The following is an 18,830-nucleotide window of genomic DNA, read 5'->3' as shown; positions in this document are numbered from 1 at the left end:
ACTCGTAGCGACCCTGTGCAGAACACAACGAAACACTGCCCGGTCCTTCGCCCTCCTTACAATGGTTATTATGCTTGAGTTCATTGTTGCAGCCACTGGGTCAGTCCACCTCATTGAGGACCTTCCTCTTTTCCGCTGACCCTGTACTTTACCAAGCATGATATCCTTCTCCAGGGACTGAGCCCTCCTGACAACGTGTCCAAAGTACATAAGATGCAGTCTCACCATCCTAGCTTCTAAAGAGCATTCTGGTTGTACTTCCAAGAGAGATTTGTTTGTTCTTTTGGCAGTCCATGTTATATTCAATATTAATCAACACCACAATTCAAAGGTGTCAGTTTTTCTTCCGTCTTCCTTACTCATTGTCCAGCTTTCATATGCATATGATGCAATTGAAAATACCATGGTTTGGTTAGTCTTCAAGGTGACATCTTTGCTTTTAAAGACTTTAAAGAGGTCCTCTGCAGCAGATTTGCCCAATGCAATGCGTCTTTTGATTTCTTGACTCCTGCTTCCATGGCTGTTGATTGTGGATCCAAGTAAGATGAAATCCTTGACAACTTCAGTCTTTTCTCCGTTTATCATGATGTTGCTTATTGGTCCAGTTGTGAGGACTTTTGTTTTCTTTATGTTGAGGTGTAATCCATACTGAAGGCTGTGGTCTTTGATCTTCATTAGTAAGTGCATCACTTTCAGCTAACAAGGTGGTGTCATCTGCAAAACACAGGTTGTTAATCAATGTTCCTCCAATCCTGATGCCTCATTCTTCTTCATATAGTCTAGCTTCTTGGATTATTTATTCAGCATACAGACTGAATAGGTATGGTGAACAGATACAACCCTGACATACACCTTTCTTGACTTTAAACCACACAGTATCTCCTTGTTCTTTTCAAACAACTGCCTTTTGATCTATGTAAAGATTGCTCATGAGCACAATTAAGTGTTCTGGAATTGGCATTCTTCGCAGTGTTATCCATAATTTGTTATGATCCACACAGTCGAATGCCTTTGCATAGTCAATAAAACACAAGTAAACATTCTTCTGGTATTCTCTGCTTTCAGCCAGGATGCAGCTGACATCAGCAATGATATCCCTGGTTCTACATCCTCTTCTGAATCCAGCCTGAATTTCTGGCAGGTCCCTGTCGATATATTGCCGCAGCCACTTTTGAATGACCTTCGGAAAATTATGCTTGCATGTGGAATTAATGATATTGTTCGATGATTTCCGCATTTGGTTGGATCACCTTTCATGGGAATAGGCATAAATATGGCTCTTTTCCAGTCAGTTGGCCAGGAAGCTGTCTTCCATATGTGTTGGCATAGCCGAGAGAGCACTTCCAGGGCTGCATCTGTTTGTTGATATATCTCAGTTGATATTCCATCAATTCCTGGAGCCTTGTTTTTCGCCAGTGCCTTCAGTGCAGCTTGAACCTCTTCCTTCAGTACCGTCAGTTCCTGATCATATGCCACCTCTTGAAATGGTTGAATATCGACTAATTCTTTTCGGTATTAATGACTCTGTGTATTCCTTCCATCTTCTTTTGATACTTCCTGCATCATTTAATATTTTCCCCATAGAATCCTTCACTGTTGCAACTCAAGGCTGGAATTTTTGCTTCAGTTCTTTGAGCTTGAGAAACACGAAGCTTGTTTTTCCCTTTTGGTTTTCTATCTCCAGCTGTTTGCACACTTCATTATAATACTTTACTTTGGCTTCTTGAGCCGCCCTTTGAAATCTTCTGTGCAGTTCTCTTACGTCATCATTTTTTCATTTTGCTTTAGCTGCTCAATGTTCGAGAGCAAGTTTCAGAGTCTCCTCTGACACCTACCTTGGTCTTTTCTTTCTTTCCTGTCTTTTCAGTGACCTCTTGTTTTCTTCATGTATGATGTCTTTGATGTCATTCCACAATTCGTCTGGTCTTCGGTAATTATGTTCAGTGTGTTAAATCTGTTCTTGAGATGGTCTCTAAATTCAGATGGGATATACTCGAGGCTGTGTTCTGGCTCTCGTGGACATGCTCTGATTTTCTTCAGTTTCAGCTTGACTGTTCCACAGTCGGCCCTGGGCCTTGCTCTGACTGATGATATTGAGCTTTTCCATCGTCTCTTTCCACAGATGTAGTCGATTTCATTCCTATGTGTTCCATCTGGCGAGGTCCATGTGTATAGTCACCATTTATGTTGGTAAAAAAAAGATACTCGTAATGAAAAAGTTGTTGGTCTTGGAAAATTCTGTCATCTGATCTCCAGCATGGTTTCTGTCACCAAGGCCGTATTTTCCAACTACCAATCCTTCTTCCTTATTTCCAACTTTAGCGTTCCAATCACCAGTAATTATCAGTGCATCCTAATTGCCTTTTTGATCAATTTCAGACTACAGAAGCTGATGGAAATCTTCAATTTCTTCATCTTTGGCCTTAGTAGTTGGTGCGTAAAGTCGAATAATAGTCCTGTTAACTGGCCTTCGTTATAAGCGTATGGATATTATCCTATCACTGACAGCATTGTACTTGAGGATGGATCTTGAAATGTTCTTTTTGACGATGCATGCAACACTATTCCTCTTCAAGTTGTCATTCCTGGCATAGTAGACTGTATGATTGTCCAAATGAAAATAGCCAATACCAGTCCATTTCAGCTCACTAATGGCTAGGATATCAATGCTTATGCATTCCATTTCATTCTTGACGATTTCTAGTTTTCCTAGATTCATACTTTGTACATTCCAGGTTCTGATTATTAATGGATGTTTGCAGCTGTTTCTTCTCATTTTGAGTCATGCCACATCAGCAAATGAAGGTCCCGAAACCCTTACTCCATCTACATCATTAAGGTCGACTCTACTTTGAGAAGGCAGCTCTTGCCCAGTCGTCTTTTGAGTGCCTCCCAACATGAGGGGCTCATCTTCCAGCGGTGTATCAGACAGTATTCCGCTGCTATTCATAACGTTTTCACTGGCTAATTCTTCTCAGAAGTAGACTGCCGGGTCCTTCTTCCTAGCCTGTCTTAGTCTGGAAGCTCAGCTGAAACCTTTCTTCCATGGGTGACCCTGCTGGTGTCTGAATACCGGTATTATAGCTTCCAGCATCACAGCAATGCATAAACCCCCACAGTAGGACAAAGTGGCAGGCACGTGGGGGTGGAACTATGTTAGTACATAGAAAGTAAGCAAATGAAAATAGCTCCGGCGGGGGGAGGGGGAGTTATACAAGAAAGAAAATACAGTGAAGATATACTACATGCCTCAACTGTGAACAGTATTTACATAGGCATAATAATACATTTCTGAGAATTGATAGAATTATTTTTCAATTAAAATTGGTAGAATTATAGCTATATAAGGTACGTAGGTAGATATAAGGGTCAGGGGAGGGGATGTGTGTGTTTTTGTGCTGAGTAGCTGCATGTGTAAGAAAGCTACCTAAATCCTCATCTTCCATTAGAGGAAGTCAATGGATAATGTATGAAATTGAAAAGTCAAGGAATAGCATTTAAAGTATGTTATTAAGAATTTATTTAAAAAATACCAGAAGAAAAAGCTAGGAAACTTAAAATTGGTTGTCTCTGGGGTGTCAAAAACTAAATGTTGCAGAATGTGAAGAAATTTTTTGAAAAAGAAATACCATAACAGTGGGCTCGCCTATTAGATATCTAAATATGCCGTAAAGCAACAGTCATTAAAACAACATGGTACTGGATGGAGCCAAGATGGTGGAATAGACAGATGCTTCCGGCGAGCCCTCTTTACAACACAGACCCAAAAAAACAAGTGAAACAAGTATATTTGGGACAAGCTGGGAGCCCGGAGCATCAAAGGCAAGCTTAGACAACGAACTGAGGGGCAGGGGGAGGAAGATGCCGTTCAGAAGTGAAGAGGAGTTATGGGACCTGAATCGCGGGGAGCCCTCAGGCACCATTCCTGGAGTGGCAGTGACGGGCAGGCACTAGCATTCGGCTCCATGTTCCTCAGGGAGAAGCAGCCAGCCACACAGCCCACTCACACCTCCGGAACCTGAGGTGAACAGCGTGCTCTCAGCAAAAGCTAAGTACTTGAGTATATTTTACCGCCCCTCCCCCACCCCACCCACCCACAAGGTGGCTTCAGCGGCTGAATCCCTGGGCCTGAGATAGACCCTGCTGAGCTCCTACAACCATTCTGGCCATGGGGAAGGAAAAAATTTCCAACTGGGGGGAAAAGATAATTTGTTAGCTCCATTAACCGGGGGGCCTCAGGAAAGGAGCGGCTCCTGTCCAGGCGTAAACCGCCTGTGGACCTTGAGCACATTTTCCTTCTGCATGGAACTGTGTGGGCCTATTTCGGGAGAATAGGCCCTTGTTGGCATACTCCAACCATTTCACCTGTGCAGTGGAGAGGTGAGTGTTTGACGTTTGACGTTGTTTTGCCTGTTAAACAAGTCCTGACCTACCCACATCAAGGACCTAAGGACTGGTAGCTCCACTCAGGTCACCCAGCCACCCACTGCAGGGGTCCAAAGATAACTGGTACCTCCCAGTCCTTACAAACAAAAACTTTGGGTGCCCATGCTCCCTCTATAGAACCCACCCACCAGCACGCCCTAGGGAACAGAGACACATTTTCCTCAGAGACAATGGAGGTTGGTTCTCAGCTCCCTGCCTTCTTCCAAGCGTGACCCCCTGCTGCAATCAGATACGGGTGTATACTCCAATCACCCCTTCTAAGACTATACGACAGAGCCTGTACCACACACTTGATATCAGCTACCTGGAAACCTGAGCTGAGTTCATACAAGAAATCTGAATGGACTTCTAGACTGATATACCTGATAACAGCTCTAGCCAGCTGGGGACAGGACACCAGAGCTCCAAAGGCGAAAATAATCAAGCTAGCTCACTCAAGAAACCCATAGGGGTATACAAAAAAAAAAAAAAAGCAATCAGCTATGACACAGAAAGCAAGCATAAACTAATAAAATAACTTATAGATGGCTCAGAGACAACAGTCAATATCAAGTCACATAAAGAAACAGGCCATGATCACCTCAACAGGCTCTCAAAACAAAGAATCCGGGGATCTTCTAGATGAAAGTGCATTTCTGGAATTACCAGGTGCAGAATACAAAAGTTTAATATACAGAACCCTTCAAGACATCAAAAAGGAAATGAGGCAATATGCAGAACAAGCCAAGGAACACACAGATAAAGCAACTGAGGAAATTAGAAAGATTTTTCAAGAACATAATGAAAAGTTTAATAAGCTAGAAAAATCCATGGGCAGACAGCAATCAGAAATTCAGAAGATTAACAATAAAATTACAGAATTAGACGACTCAACAGAAAGTCAGAGGAGCAGAACTGAGCAAGTAGAAGCTAGAATTTGGGAACTCGAGGATAAATCACTTGGCACTAATATATTTGAAGAAAAATCAGATAAAAAAAATTTTTTAAAAATGAAGAAACCTTAAAAGTCATGTGGGACTCTTATCAAGAGAAATAACCTACAAGTGATTGGAGTACCAGAACAGGGAGGGATAACAGAAAATTGTTGAAGATTTGTTGGCAGAAAACGTCCCTGATACTGTGAAAGATGAGAAGATACCTATCCAAGATGCTCATCGAACGCCACATAAGGTAGGTGTTAAAAGAAAGTCACCAAGACATATTATAATCAAGCTTGTCAAAACCAAAGATAGAGAGAGAATTATAAGAGCAGCAAGGGATACAGGAAAAGTCACCTACAAAGGAGAGCCTATAAGAATAAGCTCGGACCACTCGGCAGAAACCATGGAGGCAACAGGGCAATTAGATGACATTTAAAAAACTGAAGGAAGAAAATTGCCTGCCAAGAATCATATATCCATCAAACCTGTCTCTTAAATATGAAGGTGAAATTAAGACATTTCCAGATAAACAAAAGTTGAGGGAATTTGTAAAAACCAAACCAAAACTACAAGAAATACTAAAGGGAGTTCTTTGGTTAGAAAATCAATAAAATCAGGTATCAGCCCAAGACTAGAACACTGGGAGAGCAATCAGAAGTCAACCCAGACAGGGAAATCCAAAAAAACAAAGCAAGATTAAAAAAAGCCCCAAACAAGGTAACCTCGATGTTATTATATGAAAGAAGACAACATTAAAATAATAAAGAAAGACTAAGAACTGTAATCATACACCTTCCATATGGAGAGGAAAATATGGTGATACAAAGAAATAAAAGTTAGTTTTAAATTTAGGAAAATAGGGGTAAATAATAAGGTAAGCACAAAGGAGACAAACTATCCTACTCAACAAAATAAAATACAAGGGAAAAATACAGACTCAGCAGAAACAAAATCAACAACAACAAATATGAGGAAAGGACAATAGATAAGGAAAATCTACTCAGCACATAAAATCAAGTGGGAAAAAGAAACTGTCAACCCACAAAAAAAGACACCAAAATGATAGCACTAAATTCATATCTATCCATAATTACCCTGAATGTTAATGGACTAAATGCACCAATGAAGAGATAGAGAGTGGCCGAATGGATTAAAAATCAGGATCCATCTATATGCTGCCTACAAGAGACACACCTTAGACTTAGAGACACAAACAAACTAAAACTCAAAGGATGGAAAAAAATATATCAAGCCAACAACAATCAAAAAAGAGCAGGAGTGGCAATATTAATTTCTGACAAAATAGACTTTAAAGTTAAATCCATCAGAAAGGATAAGGAAGGACACTATATAATGATTAAAGGGACAATACACCAAGAAGATATAACCATATTAAATACTTATGTACCCAGTGACAGGGCTGCAAGATACATAAAACAAACTCTATCAGCATTGAAAAGTGAGAGAGACAGTTCCACAATAATAGTAGGAGACTTCAACACACCACTTTTGGTGAAGGACGGAACATCCAGAAAGAAGCTTAGTAAAGACACGGAAGATGTAAATGCCACAATCAACCAACTTGACCTCGTGGACATATACAGAACATTCCATCCAACAGCAACCAAGTATACTTTCTTTTCTAGTGCACATGGAACATTCTCTAGAATAGACCACATATTAGGTCCTAAAGCAAGCCTCAGCAGAATCCAAAACATTGAAATATTACAAAGCGTCTTCTCTGACCATAAGGCCATAAAAGTGGAAATCAGTAACAGGAAAAGCAGGGAAAAGAAATCAAACACTTGGACACTGAACAGTACTTTGCTCAATAAAGACTGGATTATAGAAGACATTAAGGATGGAATAAAGACATTCAGAGAATCCAATGAGAATGAAAACACTTTCTATCAGAACCTTTGGGACACAGCAAAAGCGGTGCTCAGAGGCCAATTTATATCAATAAATGCACACATCCAAAAAGAAGAAAGGGCCAAAATCAAAGAATTATCCCTACAACTTGAACAAAAAGAAAGAGAGCAACAAAAGAAACCCACAGGCACCAGAAGAAAACAAATAATAAAAATTAGAGCTGAACTAAATGAGATAGAAAACAGAAAAACAGTTGAAAGAGATAACAAGACCAAAAGGTGTTTTTTTAAAAAAACTCAACAAAATTGATAAACCACTGGCCAAACTGACAAAAAGAAAAAGAGAAGAGGAAGCAAATAACCCGAATACGAAATGAGATGGGCGATACTACAACAGACCAAACTGAAATTAAAAGAATCATATCAGATTACTATGAAAAACTATACTCAAACAAATTTGAAAACCTAGAAGAAAAGGATGAATTCCTAGAAACACACTACCTACCTAAACTAACACAAACAGAGGTAGAACTACTAAATAGACCTGTAACAAAAGAAGAGATTGAAAAGGTAATCAAGAAACTCCCAACAAAAAAAAGCCCTGGTCCAGATGACTTCATTGCAGAGTTCTAGCAAACTTTCAGAGAAGAGTTAACACCACTACTACTAAAGGTATTTCAGAGCATAGAAAAGGACGGAATACCACCAAACTCATTCTATGAAGCTACCATATCCCTGATACCAAAACCAGGTAAAGACACCACAAGAAAAGAAAATTATAGACCTATATCCCTCATGAATGTAGATGCAAAAATCCTCCACAAAATTCTAGCCAGTAGAATTCAACAACATATCAAAAATATAATTTACCATGACCAAGTGGGATTCATACCAGGTATGCAGGGATGGTTCAACATTAGAAAAACAATTAATGTAATCCACCACATAAATAAAACAAAAGACAAGAATCACATAATTTTATCAACTCATGCAGAAAAGTCATTTGACAAAGTTCAACACTCATTCATGATAAAAACTCTCAGCCAAATAGGAATAGAAGGAAAATTCCTCAACATAATAAAGGACATTTATACAAAGTCAACAGCCAACATCACCCTAAACGGAGAGAGCCAGAAAACATTCCCATTGAGATTGGGAACCAGACAAGGATGCACTTTATCACTACTCTTATTCAACATTGTGCTGGAAGTCCTAGCCAGAGCAATTAGGCTAGATAAAGAAATAAAGGGCATCCAGATTGGCAGATGACATGATCTTATACACAGAAAACCCTAAGGAATCCTCCAGAAAAGTACTGAAACCAATAGAAGAGTTCAGCAGAGTATCAGGATACAAGATAAACATACGGAATTCAGTTGGATTCCTCTACACCAACAAAAAGAACCTTGAAGAGGAAGTCACCAAATCAATGCCATTTACAGTAGCCCCCAAGAAGATAAAATACTTAGAAATAAATCTTACCAGAGATGTAAAAGACTTATACAAAGAAAACTACAGAACACTTCTGCAAGCAACCAAAAGAGACTTACATAAGTGGAAGAACATACCTTACTCGTGAATAGGAAGACTTAACATTATAAAAATGTCTGTTCTACCAAAAGCGATCTATACATTTAATGCAATTCGGATCCAAATCCCAAGGACAGTCTTTAATGAGATGGAGAAACAAATCACGAATTTCATATGGAAGGGAAAGAGGCCCCGGATAAATAAGGCATTACTGAAAAAGAAGAACAATGTGGGAGGCCTTACTTTACCTGATTTTAGAACCTATTATACAACCACAGTAGTCAAAACAGCCTAGTACTGGTACAACAACAGATACATGGACCAGTGGAACAGAATTCAGAATCCAGACATAAATCCATCCACATATGAGCAGTTAATGTTTGACACAGGCCCCAAAACAGTTAAATGGGGAAAAGACAGTCTTTTTTTACAAATGGTGCTGGCATAACTGGATATCCATCTGCAAAAAAATGAAACAAGACCCATACCTCATTCCATACACAAAAAGTAACCCAAAATGGATCAAAGACCTAAGTATTAAATCTAAAACGATAAAGATCATGGAAGAAAAAATAGGGACAGTGTTAGGGGCCCTAATACGTAGCATAAACAGCATACAAAACGTTATTAAGAATGCAGAAGAAAAACTAGATAACTGGGAACTCCTAAAAATCAAACACCTATGCTCATCCAAAGACTTCACCAAAAGAGTAAAAAGCCTACCTACGGACTGGGAAAAAGTTTTTAGCTATGACATTTCTGATCAGCGCTTGATCTCTAAAATCTACATGATACTGCAAAAACTCAACTGCAAAAAGACAAATAACCCAATTAAAAAATGGGCAAAAGATATGAATAGACACGTCACTAAAGAAGACACTCAGGTAGCTAACAGGTATATGAGGAAATGTTCACGATCATTAGCCATTAGAGAAATGCAGATCAAAACTACAGTGAGCTTTCATCTCACTCCGACAAGGGTGGCATTAATCCAAAAACCATAAAAGAATAAATGTTGGAGAGGCTGTGGAGAAATTGGAACACTTCTGCACTGCTGATGGGAATGTGAAATGGTACAACCATTTTGGAAATCGATTTGGCGCTTCCTTAAAAATTTAGAAATAGAACTACCATACGATCCCACTCCTTGGAATATATACTAGAGAAATAAGAGCCTTTACACGAACAGATATATGCACACCCGTGTTTATTACAGTACTGTTTACAATAGCAAATACATGGAAGCAACCAATGTGCCCATCAACCAATGAATGGATAAATAACCATGCACACAATGGAATACTATGCATCGATAAAGAACAGTGAGGAATCTCTGAAACATTTCATAACATGGAGGAACCTGGAAGGCATTATGCTGAGTGAAATTAGTCAGTTGCAAAAGGACAAATATTGTATAAGACCACTATTATAAGAACTTGAGAAATAGTTTAAACTGAGAAGAAAACATTCTTTTGTGGTTACTCGAGGGGGGAGGGAGGGAGGGTGGGAGAGGGGTATTCACTAATTAGATAGTAGATAAGAACTACTTTAAGTGAAGGGAAAGACAGCACACAATACAGGGAAGGTCAGCACAATTGGACTCAACCAAAAGCAAAGAAGTTTCCTGAATAAACTGAATGCTTCAAAGGCCAGTGTAGCAGGGGCAGGGGTCTGGGAACCATGGTTTCAGGGGACATCTAAGTCAATTGGCATAATAAAATCTATTTAGAAAACATTGTGCATCCCACTTTGAAGAGTGGCATCTGGGGTCTTAAACTCTAGCAAGCAGCCATCTAAGATGCATCAATTGGTCTCAGCCCACTTGGATCAAAGGAGAATGAAGAACACCAAGGACACACGGTGATTTCAAGCCCAAGAGACAGAAAGGGCCAGATGAACTAGAGATTACATCATCTTGAGACCAGAAGAACTAGATGGTGCCCGGCTACAACCAGTGACTGCCCTGAGAGGGAATACAACAGAGAACCCCTGAGGGAGCAGGAGAGCAGTGGCATGCAGACCCCAAATTCTCATAATACCAGACTTAATGGTCTGACTGAGACTAGAAGGATCCCGGTGGTCATGGCCACCAGACCTTCTGCTGGCCCAGGACAGGAACCATTCCCGAAGCGAACTCTTCAGACGTGGATTGTACTGGACAATGGGTTGGAGAGGGATGCTGGTGAGGAGTGAACTTCTTGGATCAGATGAACACTTGAGACTATGTTGGCATCTCCTGCCTGGAGGGGAGATGAGAGGGTGGAGGCAGTTAGAAGTTGGCGAAATGGACACAAAAAGAGAGAGTGGAGGGAGAGAGTGGGCTGTCTCATTGGGGGAGAGTAATTGGGAGTGTGTAGCAAGGTGTAAAGGTGTATATGGGTTTTTGTGTGAGAGACTGACTTGATTTGCAAACTTTCACTTAAAACACAATAAAAAGTATAAAAAAAACAACATGGTACTAGTGGAGGGATAGATAATGGGCTGAAATAGAGAATCCAGAAATATAGGCGTGTAAATATCAGCATTTCCTACTTAAATATACAGCATTTTAGACTACAGGGTAAGGATGAATTAGTCAAAGCATGGTTATGTGATCATTGGCTGTGCTTTTGGGAAAAATAATAAAATTCGACTCCTACTTTTCATACCCCACACCCAGGGGCAGATTACCCGATAAGCAAGGCAAGCAGGGCCTTACTTTTGCATGATTACTACTCTAGTTTATCTTGCTACTAGGTAATCTGCCCAGACAGGGATTGTAAATTTCAAAACAGGTGTTTATTCTGTAGGAAGGTGCTGTGAGCTTGGAAGAGAGACAGATGCCAGCCATACCTAGAAGCAGAAGCTTTGATTAGATGAAAAATGTGAATTTGTTTACTGCAGGTTAGTAAATAAGCACAAGTAAGCCCGTATTTACCTTGTTTATCAGATAATTCTCACCTCCTGAGTCACGCCATATGTGAAAATCAACTCAGAATGGATCGAGGACCTAAATGTAAGAATGAAAACCATAAAACCCTTAGAACAAAAGAGAATTATTGCCTTGGGACCTAATTTTTAACAATGGATTTTTAGATATAACTCCAAAAGTGCCGGCAACGAAAAACAAAATAGATAAATGGGACCTCATCAAAATTAAAAACTTTTGATCAACAAAAGGACTTTAATAACAAAGAGACAACCTATAGACTGGGAGAAAATTTGGGGGAACCGTCTGTTGAATAAGGGTTTAATATCCAGAATATATAAATAACTCCTCAATTTAACAACAAAAAGACAACTCAATTAAAAAAAAAATGAGCAAAAGACTTGAACAAACATTTTACCAAAGAAGATGCTCAGATGGCCAACAAGCACATTAAAATATGCTCAACATCATTAATCACTGGACAGCAGTTGGTTTCATCATTAATCATTAAAAAAAAAAAAACCAAACCTGTTGCTGTAGAGTCGATTCCAACTCATAGCGGCCCTATAAGACAGAACTGCCCCTTAGGATTTCCAAGGATCAACTGTTGGATTCGAACTGCCGACCTTTCGGTTAGCAGCCAAGCTCTTTAACTACTGCACCACCAGGGCTCCTGCTCTTTAACCATTAAAAAACCCCAAAACAAACCCATTGCCATCAAGTTGATTCCGACTCATAGTAACCCTATAGAACATAGTAGAACTGCCGCATAGGGTTTCCAAGGAGCGGCTAGTGAATTTAAACTGCCACCCTTTTGTTTGGCAGCTTGAGCTTTTAACCACTGCACCACCAGGGCTCCCATTAACGATTAGGGAGATATAAACCAAAACCACAATGAGATACCACTTCACCCCACTAGGATGGCTAGATTTTTTTTAAAAAAGGAAAACAACAAATGTTGGTGACAATATAGAGAAATAGGAACTGTCATCCATTGCTGGTAGGAATGCAGAATGGTACAGCCACTGTGAGAAACAGTTTGGCTGTTCCTCAAAATGTTAAACATAGAACTAACATATGACCCAGCAAGTTCACTACTAGGTATATACCTAAGAGACTTAAAAGCAGAAACTCAGATAGACACGTGTACACCGAAGTTCATTGCAGCTCTATTCTGTTCTTTCCCAAAGAGGGGAAACAACCTAAATATCCATCAGCAGATAAATGGGTAAACAAAATGAGGTACATATATACTATGGAATACTACTCAGCCATGAAGAAATAAAGTCATGATACTTGGAACACTATGGATGAACCGTGAAAACATGCTGAGTAAAGTGAGTCACAAAAGGCAAATATTGTATGATCTCACTTATATGAAATATCTAGAACAGGCAAATATTATAGGAACCAAAGTTTATTAATGGTTACCAGGGGTGGAAGGGAGAGGGAACAGGGGAGTCACTGTTTAGGAAGCATTGAGTATCTGTTAATGGCGATGGGAGATTCGGCAGTGGATACTGTTGATGGTTCCACACCTGACCAGTATAATTAATGTCGCTGAATTATACATGTAAAAAATGTTGAATTATATTAAATATTAAGTATATTTTTACTACGATAAAAATAAATTAGATCCCTACTTCACAGAATGCCCAAAAATAAATCCTAGATGAATTAAACATGTATGCCCTTTGATTTTTCAGTTTCCCTTCAAGTAATCTTTCCTCCAAAAATACAGTTCACAAGGGCATGTGAACACAGATGTTTGTAATGGTAAAATATTGGAGACATTTTTAATGTCCATAAATAGGGAAATGGGTAAATAATCTATGGTTTATCTGTACCAGAGGCCAGCAAACTTTTTCTGTAAAGGGCCAGATAATGAATATTTTAGGCTTTGTGGGCTGAGAAGCAAAATTGAGGATATTATGTAGACACTTAAATAACAAGGGGAAGAAAAAAAACTTTCCACATGTTTGTAATCAGTGAAATTAAAAATATAATAATGATTGAGTACAATTTTTTGTTAGTACTGGTCTACTAATTAGAAGAATGGGATCCTTTTTGGGGAGTGTCTTAGTTATCTAAAACCAAAACCCATTGCCACTGAGTCAATGCTGACTCATACCGACCTTCTAAGACAGAGTAAAACTGCCCATAGGGTTTCCAAGCTGGTTGATTTGAACTGCTGATCTTTTTGGTTAGCAGCCAAATTCCTAACCACCACGCCACCAGGGTTCCCTTAATTATCTAGTGCTGCCATAACAGAAATACCACAAGCAGATGGCTTTAAAAAACAAAAATTTATTCTCTCACAGCCTAGGAGGCTAGAAGTCCGAATTCAGGGTACTAGCTCCAGGGGAAGGCTTTCATTCTCTGTCGGCTCTGGGGAAAGGTCCTTGTCATCAATCTTCTCAGCACAGGGACCCCAGGTCCAAAGGACATGCCCTGCTCCCAGCGCTTCTTTCTTAGTGGTATGAGGTCCCCTGTCTCTCTGCTTACTTCTCTCTTTTATATCTCAAAAGAGATTGACTCAAGATACAACCTAATCCTGTAGATTTTATCCTGCCTCATTAACATCATAACAGCCTCTGATCCTGCCCCATTAACATCATAGAAGTTAGAATTTATTCCAAAAGCCAGTGCCATCAAGTTGATTCTGAATCATAATGACTCTATAGGACAGTGTAGAACTGCCCCATAGAGTTTCCAAGGAGTGTCGGGCAGATTTGAACTGCCAATCCTTTAGTTAGCAGCTATAGCACTTAACCACTACGCCACCAGGGTTTCCATGGAATTTATTACACATAGGATAATCACATCAGATCACAAAATGGTGGATAGCCACATAGTACTCAGAATCATGGCCCAGCCAAGTTGACACACATTTTGGGAGGACACAATTCAGTCCATAACAGGGAGAAAACCATTAATTGAGGTTAAAAGTTAGTATTCCCTATCATCAAATCGATTGCAAATTTCATCTGTAAAAATCATTCTTGTGTCATGAACTGTGCTTAAACAGGTGTCAGTCCAGATCTGGCTCGGGAGCTGTAGCTTGCCAACCCCTGATGATATATATATTACGTCATCATTCAGAAGACTGTAGTAGATTTATATGGACTGATATGTAGAAGGCTAGCCATGATATATCGCTGAGTGAAAAAAAGCAAGTACGTGATAGTATTTATAATGTTAACACACCTCTCCAGAGATCCTCTGACCATGTTTGTGTGTGTGCATATACACATGCGTGTTTGCATTTATGCATAAAAAGGAGAGGAAGACTGAACAGGAAGCTCTAACAGTCCCCCCTCTCCACACCCACCCCCTCAGGAGGAAGAGTAGAGGGAAGTGTTGAAATTAACTTCATAGTCTTCTTTCTTGATTGAATTTTTTTCAGTTAGTTTTGTGCCACTTGGTAATTAAAAAAAAAATTATAAGGAAACCTTAAACTTTAAGCCAAAACTATCCGCTGAAGTCTGCTTTAAATAAAAAAATAAAAATAACTTCTTTTAATTATTAAAGTATGTCTGCTTTGAGCATTGTGCTCTTTTAAAGAATTATCTGTGTGAGATCGGATTCACAACAGCACCTGAAAAGGTTGCATGGGAGGCTTAGGGAGCGGTGAGTTTAAGATAATGATGGTGGTGGTCATGGTTGTGAGGTGCCGTCGAGTCGCTTCCGACTCATAACAACCCCGTGAACAACAAAACAAACACAGCCCAGTTTTGCACCATCTTCAGAATCGTTACGCCTGAGCCCATCGTTGCAGCCACTGTGTCAGTCCGTGATGGTGGAATAATGTGGAAAAGGATAACGAGAATGGTACCATAACTCAGTGTAACCAATGTCACTGAATTGTACATGCAGAAATTGTTGAAATGGTGTGTCTTTGGCTGTGTATACTTTCACCAAAATTAAAAAAAAAAAAGGATTATATAAAAGACTGACATGCCCCTCCACAGGGGTATCCCCATACCTCTCATGAGATCCTGACCTACCGTGTGTTTGCAGTGGTTGCCGTACTGTTGAGCTTGATCTGGAGTGGGGAGACGAGAATGGTGCTCTTGTGGACTGCACTTTACAACCTCCTGTAAGATGCTTCATGGGCTGTTTTGTGTCTTGGTTTTCAGCACATCAGAGCAGAGTGACGATGATCCTGTTTGTCCTGGAACTGGAGTGGGTGCTGAGCACGGGACAGGACAAGCAGTTTGCCTGGCACTGCTCCGAGAGTGGACAGCTCCTGGGAGGTTATCGCACCAGTGCAGTGGCCTCGGGCCTGCAGTATCCTTTGCTGGACGGAGTCCTTTGGTGGGAACTTTGCTGTTGACTTTCTTTCATGGCAATTTTGGGTATGTGCAATTGAAAGTTTTGGGGGGTTTTGTTTTGTTTCTTTTTTGTGTAAATAAGATGCTCATAGACTTTTTCCTCAGGCACAAGTCTTCGAGGTTACTCTGTAGGCAGAGGGGAGTGAGGTGACCTCGCCTGAAGTGACGGCCCCTGCTGACACAAGTGCTGACATCAGGACAGTCTGCAGCTCAGATCTGTATGCCTCAGCTGTCAAGAAAATTGTGGAAAATGGAGATGAAATGATCACCAAAATACAATCTTTTATTTTTACACCAAAGTAATTTACACATAGATGTTAAGGTTGTGAATAGTCTCATTGGTGACTGGGAGAAGAACCACAGAATTCCTGTTCATTTTACAGATAGTTATGGAGAGGCTCCCATGCCACGACCAGAGCCTTGCTGCAGCGATGAGAGTTTTCCAGGGCGCAGAGTTATAGTCAGTCCTTATCTCCAGGTCACCAGGGTCCATTTGCTCAGCGTGAATCACTAACTACTAATGCCAGGTAATCCTCACATCTGGCCCACTGGACTCCAGCGAGCACAGTCCTGACAAGTGTGAAGCGTGTGTCATTGATACTACTACTGTAAGCAGTAAAAAAAATCAAACCCATTGTCGTCAAGTGGATTCTGACTCATAGCGACCCTATAGGACAGAGGAGAACTGCCCCATAGAGTTCCCAAGGAGTGCCTGGTGGATTCCAACTGCCGACCTTTTAGTTAGCAGCTGTAGCACTTACAGGGTTTCCATAAGGAGTATAGGACCCTGGAATTCATAAAGAAGCGTAGAATATCTTTCCACCTTCTGACAAATGAGCAAGTAGGCGGAAAGAAATCACTTGTCAGCAGAAGCAGGAAAAGCAGTAAGACCTTTGCAGACATGTGGCAGTGGCTGTATTTTTCTAAGTGTGCAGGCTAATGTCACCCTGATTTTTCTCACTGGAAGGATGAGGTCAAGGAACTAAGGCTGGCCGTTGTGGAAGGTTGAAAAGTGGCAAGTTTCCAAGAAGACCAGAAGCAAGGAAGATGAGATAAGAAATGGAAAACAGGATCAGCTTATCTTTGAGAGGGTGGTACTTCCTGATAAAAATGAAACTCCAGCTCTACTTTCTAAAAGCCAGTTCAGATGATCATAATGCTTGAACTGAAATTCATGGAATCTCTTGCCAATAGATTAATGATTTCTTACAGGTTAGAGCTGGAAGGGCACTTAGAGATCAACCAGTCCAACCCCTCACCTTACAGATGAGCCAGCTGAAGCCTAGAAAGGGTCACGTGCCTTATCTAGAGCCACCCTGCCAGTGAGTAGGATAATCACCAGAACCCAGTTCTGGCATGTACTTTCTGTTTTCTCGCATTACACTGCGTTATCCCCTGGAGAACAGAACTAATAGTATCAGTATAATTTCTCCTATACTGTGGTTTCCGTATCAGCCCTTTTACTCTGGGTTTGGCCCTTAGTGGAAAAGTAGAAATAACCAAAATGCAAGAGGCAGAAGAAGACAAAGAGCCTGACCAGTTCACAACTTGAATCATCAAGTTCTGAATAACCTCAAATTCTTTGGTTATTTTGGCTAAAGACCTAAAACTTCAAATATTAAGTGGCCTGTGACACTAATAACAACCATAAGGAAGACACAGAAGGAGAGGAAAAAGAAGAAAACGTGTTGCATTTGCAGTCCTGGAGTTTACAAAGCATTGCTACACATGTTATTTCATTTACAATTTAAAACGGTAACGTGAAGTAGAAAAGAAAGACCTTATTCTCAGTTTTCAGCGTGGAAACCAGGGCTCGCAAGAGTGAAGTGACTTGCTCACAGGTGAATGACTGCAACAGGCAGAACCAGGATTGTTGATTGTTCTTAGTTCCTATCAAGTGGGTTCTGTCTCACAGCAAACCCACGTGTGCAGAGTGGAACTGCTCCATAGGGTTTTCAAGGCTGTTAAAGCAGGTTGCCAGGTCTGTCTTCTGAGGCACCTCTGGGTGGGTTGGATAGGTTGTAACTGCCAAGTTTTGGACCAGTAGCTGAGCGCTTAACCATTTACACCACCCGGGGACTCCTTGAACCAGGATTAAAACGTGAGTATTAAAATCCTTCAGCCAGCCCTCTGCAAAACTGGACAGAGTAAAACAGGCATTTCCCAAAGAGCCATGGCAGCTAGACGTTAGGAAATGGAGCTGTTTGGCTTCCCACCTTACTTGCTCTTCTTTCAACTTGAGAATATATTACGCAGCTGCACCTGTCAGTGTCTTGATACCTGACCATGTTTTGGTCACATTTTTCATGCATCATCAAAAATAATTCAGGAAATCTTCATTTTAGAATTGTATTTCCAATATGTCACTCTGTGTAGTGAAATGTCTTCCCACCAAATGTAATCGCTTAGATTTATTCCTGTGCAGATAAAGAGTTCTGAAAAGCTATTGAGGTTATCTCGATTTTCCTATCTCTTCATATCATACTTAATGCCAGTCACTGTGGATTGAGGTTATACTGTAATTTTATTTCAGCTTAATTCTGGATGACTTTGTTTGACGTCTTAGTTTCTCTAGACAGTACTGTTATTTACCTGCAGTTTTAAAGACTGCAGGTGTCAGGTTGAATATGTTTTTTCATCTGTGTTCTTAAAATTAATCAAGACAAATTTAAGGTGATCTTTTTTTCTTATAAATTTACATATGTCTCTTAACTTGCTGGAAACCCTGGTGGCAAAGTGGTGAAGTGCTATGGCTGCTAACCAAAAGATCAGCAGTTCAGATCCACCAGGTGCTCCTTAGAAAAACCCTATGGGGCAGTTC

General features: G+C 40.3%; 1 protein-coding gene across 3 annotated transcripts in view; it reads left to right on the top strand.

Annotated features, from left to right (window-relative positions):
• WDFY2 (WD repeat and FYVE domain containing 2) overlaps positions 1–18,830 on the top strand; it is a 270,983-nt gene that overhangs the window by 208,154 nt on the left and 43,999 nt on the right. For all 3 annotated transcript variants that reach the window (XR_007513166.1, XR_007513165.1, XM_049853335.1), the window contains exon 5: positions 15,815–15,965. Coding sequence is in view for 1 of the 3 variants with exons in the window: in XM_049853335.1 (XP_049709292.1) it covers positions 15,815–15,965 (151 nt within the window). In the remaining 2 variants the exon portion in view is untranslated. The remainder of the gene's footprint in view (positions 1–15,814; positions 15,966–18,830) is intronic.

The sequence above is a fragment of the Elephas maximus genome, chromosome 14 (genome assembly GCF_024166365.1).
Source record: "Elephas maximus indicus isolate mEleMax1 chromosome 14, mEleMax1 primary haplotype, whole genome shotgun sequence".
In the NCBI taxonomy this organism is placed as follows: Eukaryota; Metazoa; Chordata; class Mammalia; order Proboscidea; family Elephantidae; genus Elephas; species Elephas maximus.
This window is presented reverse-complemented; position numbering and strand designations above follow the sequence as displayed.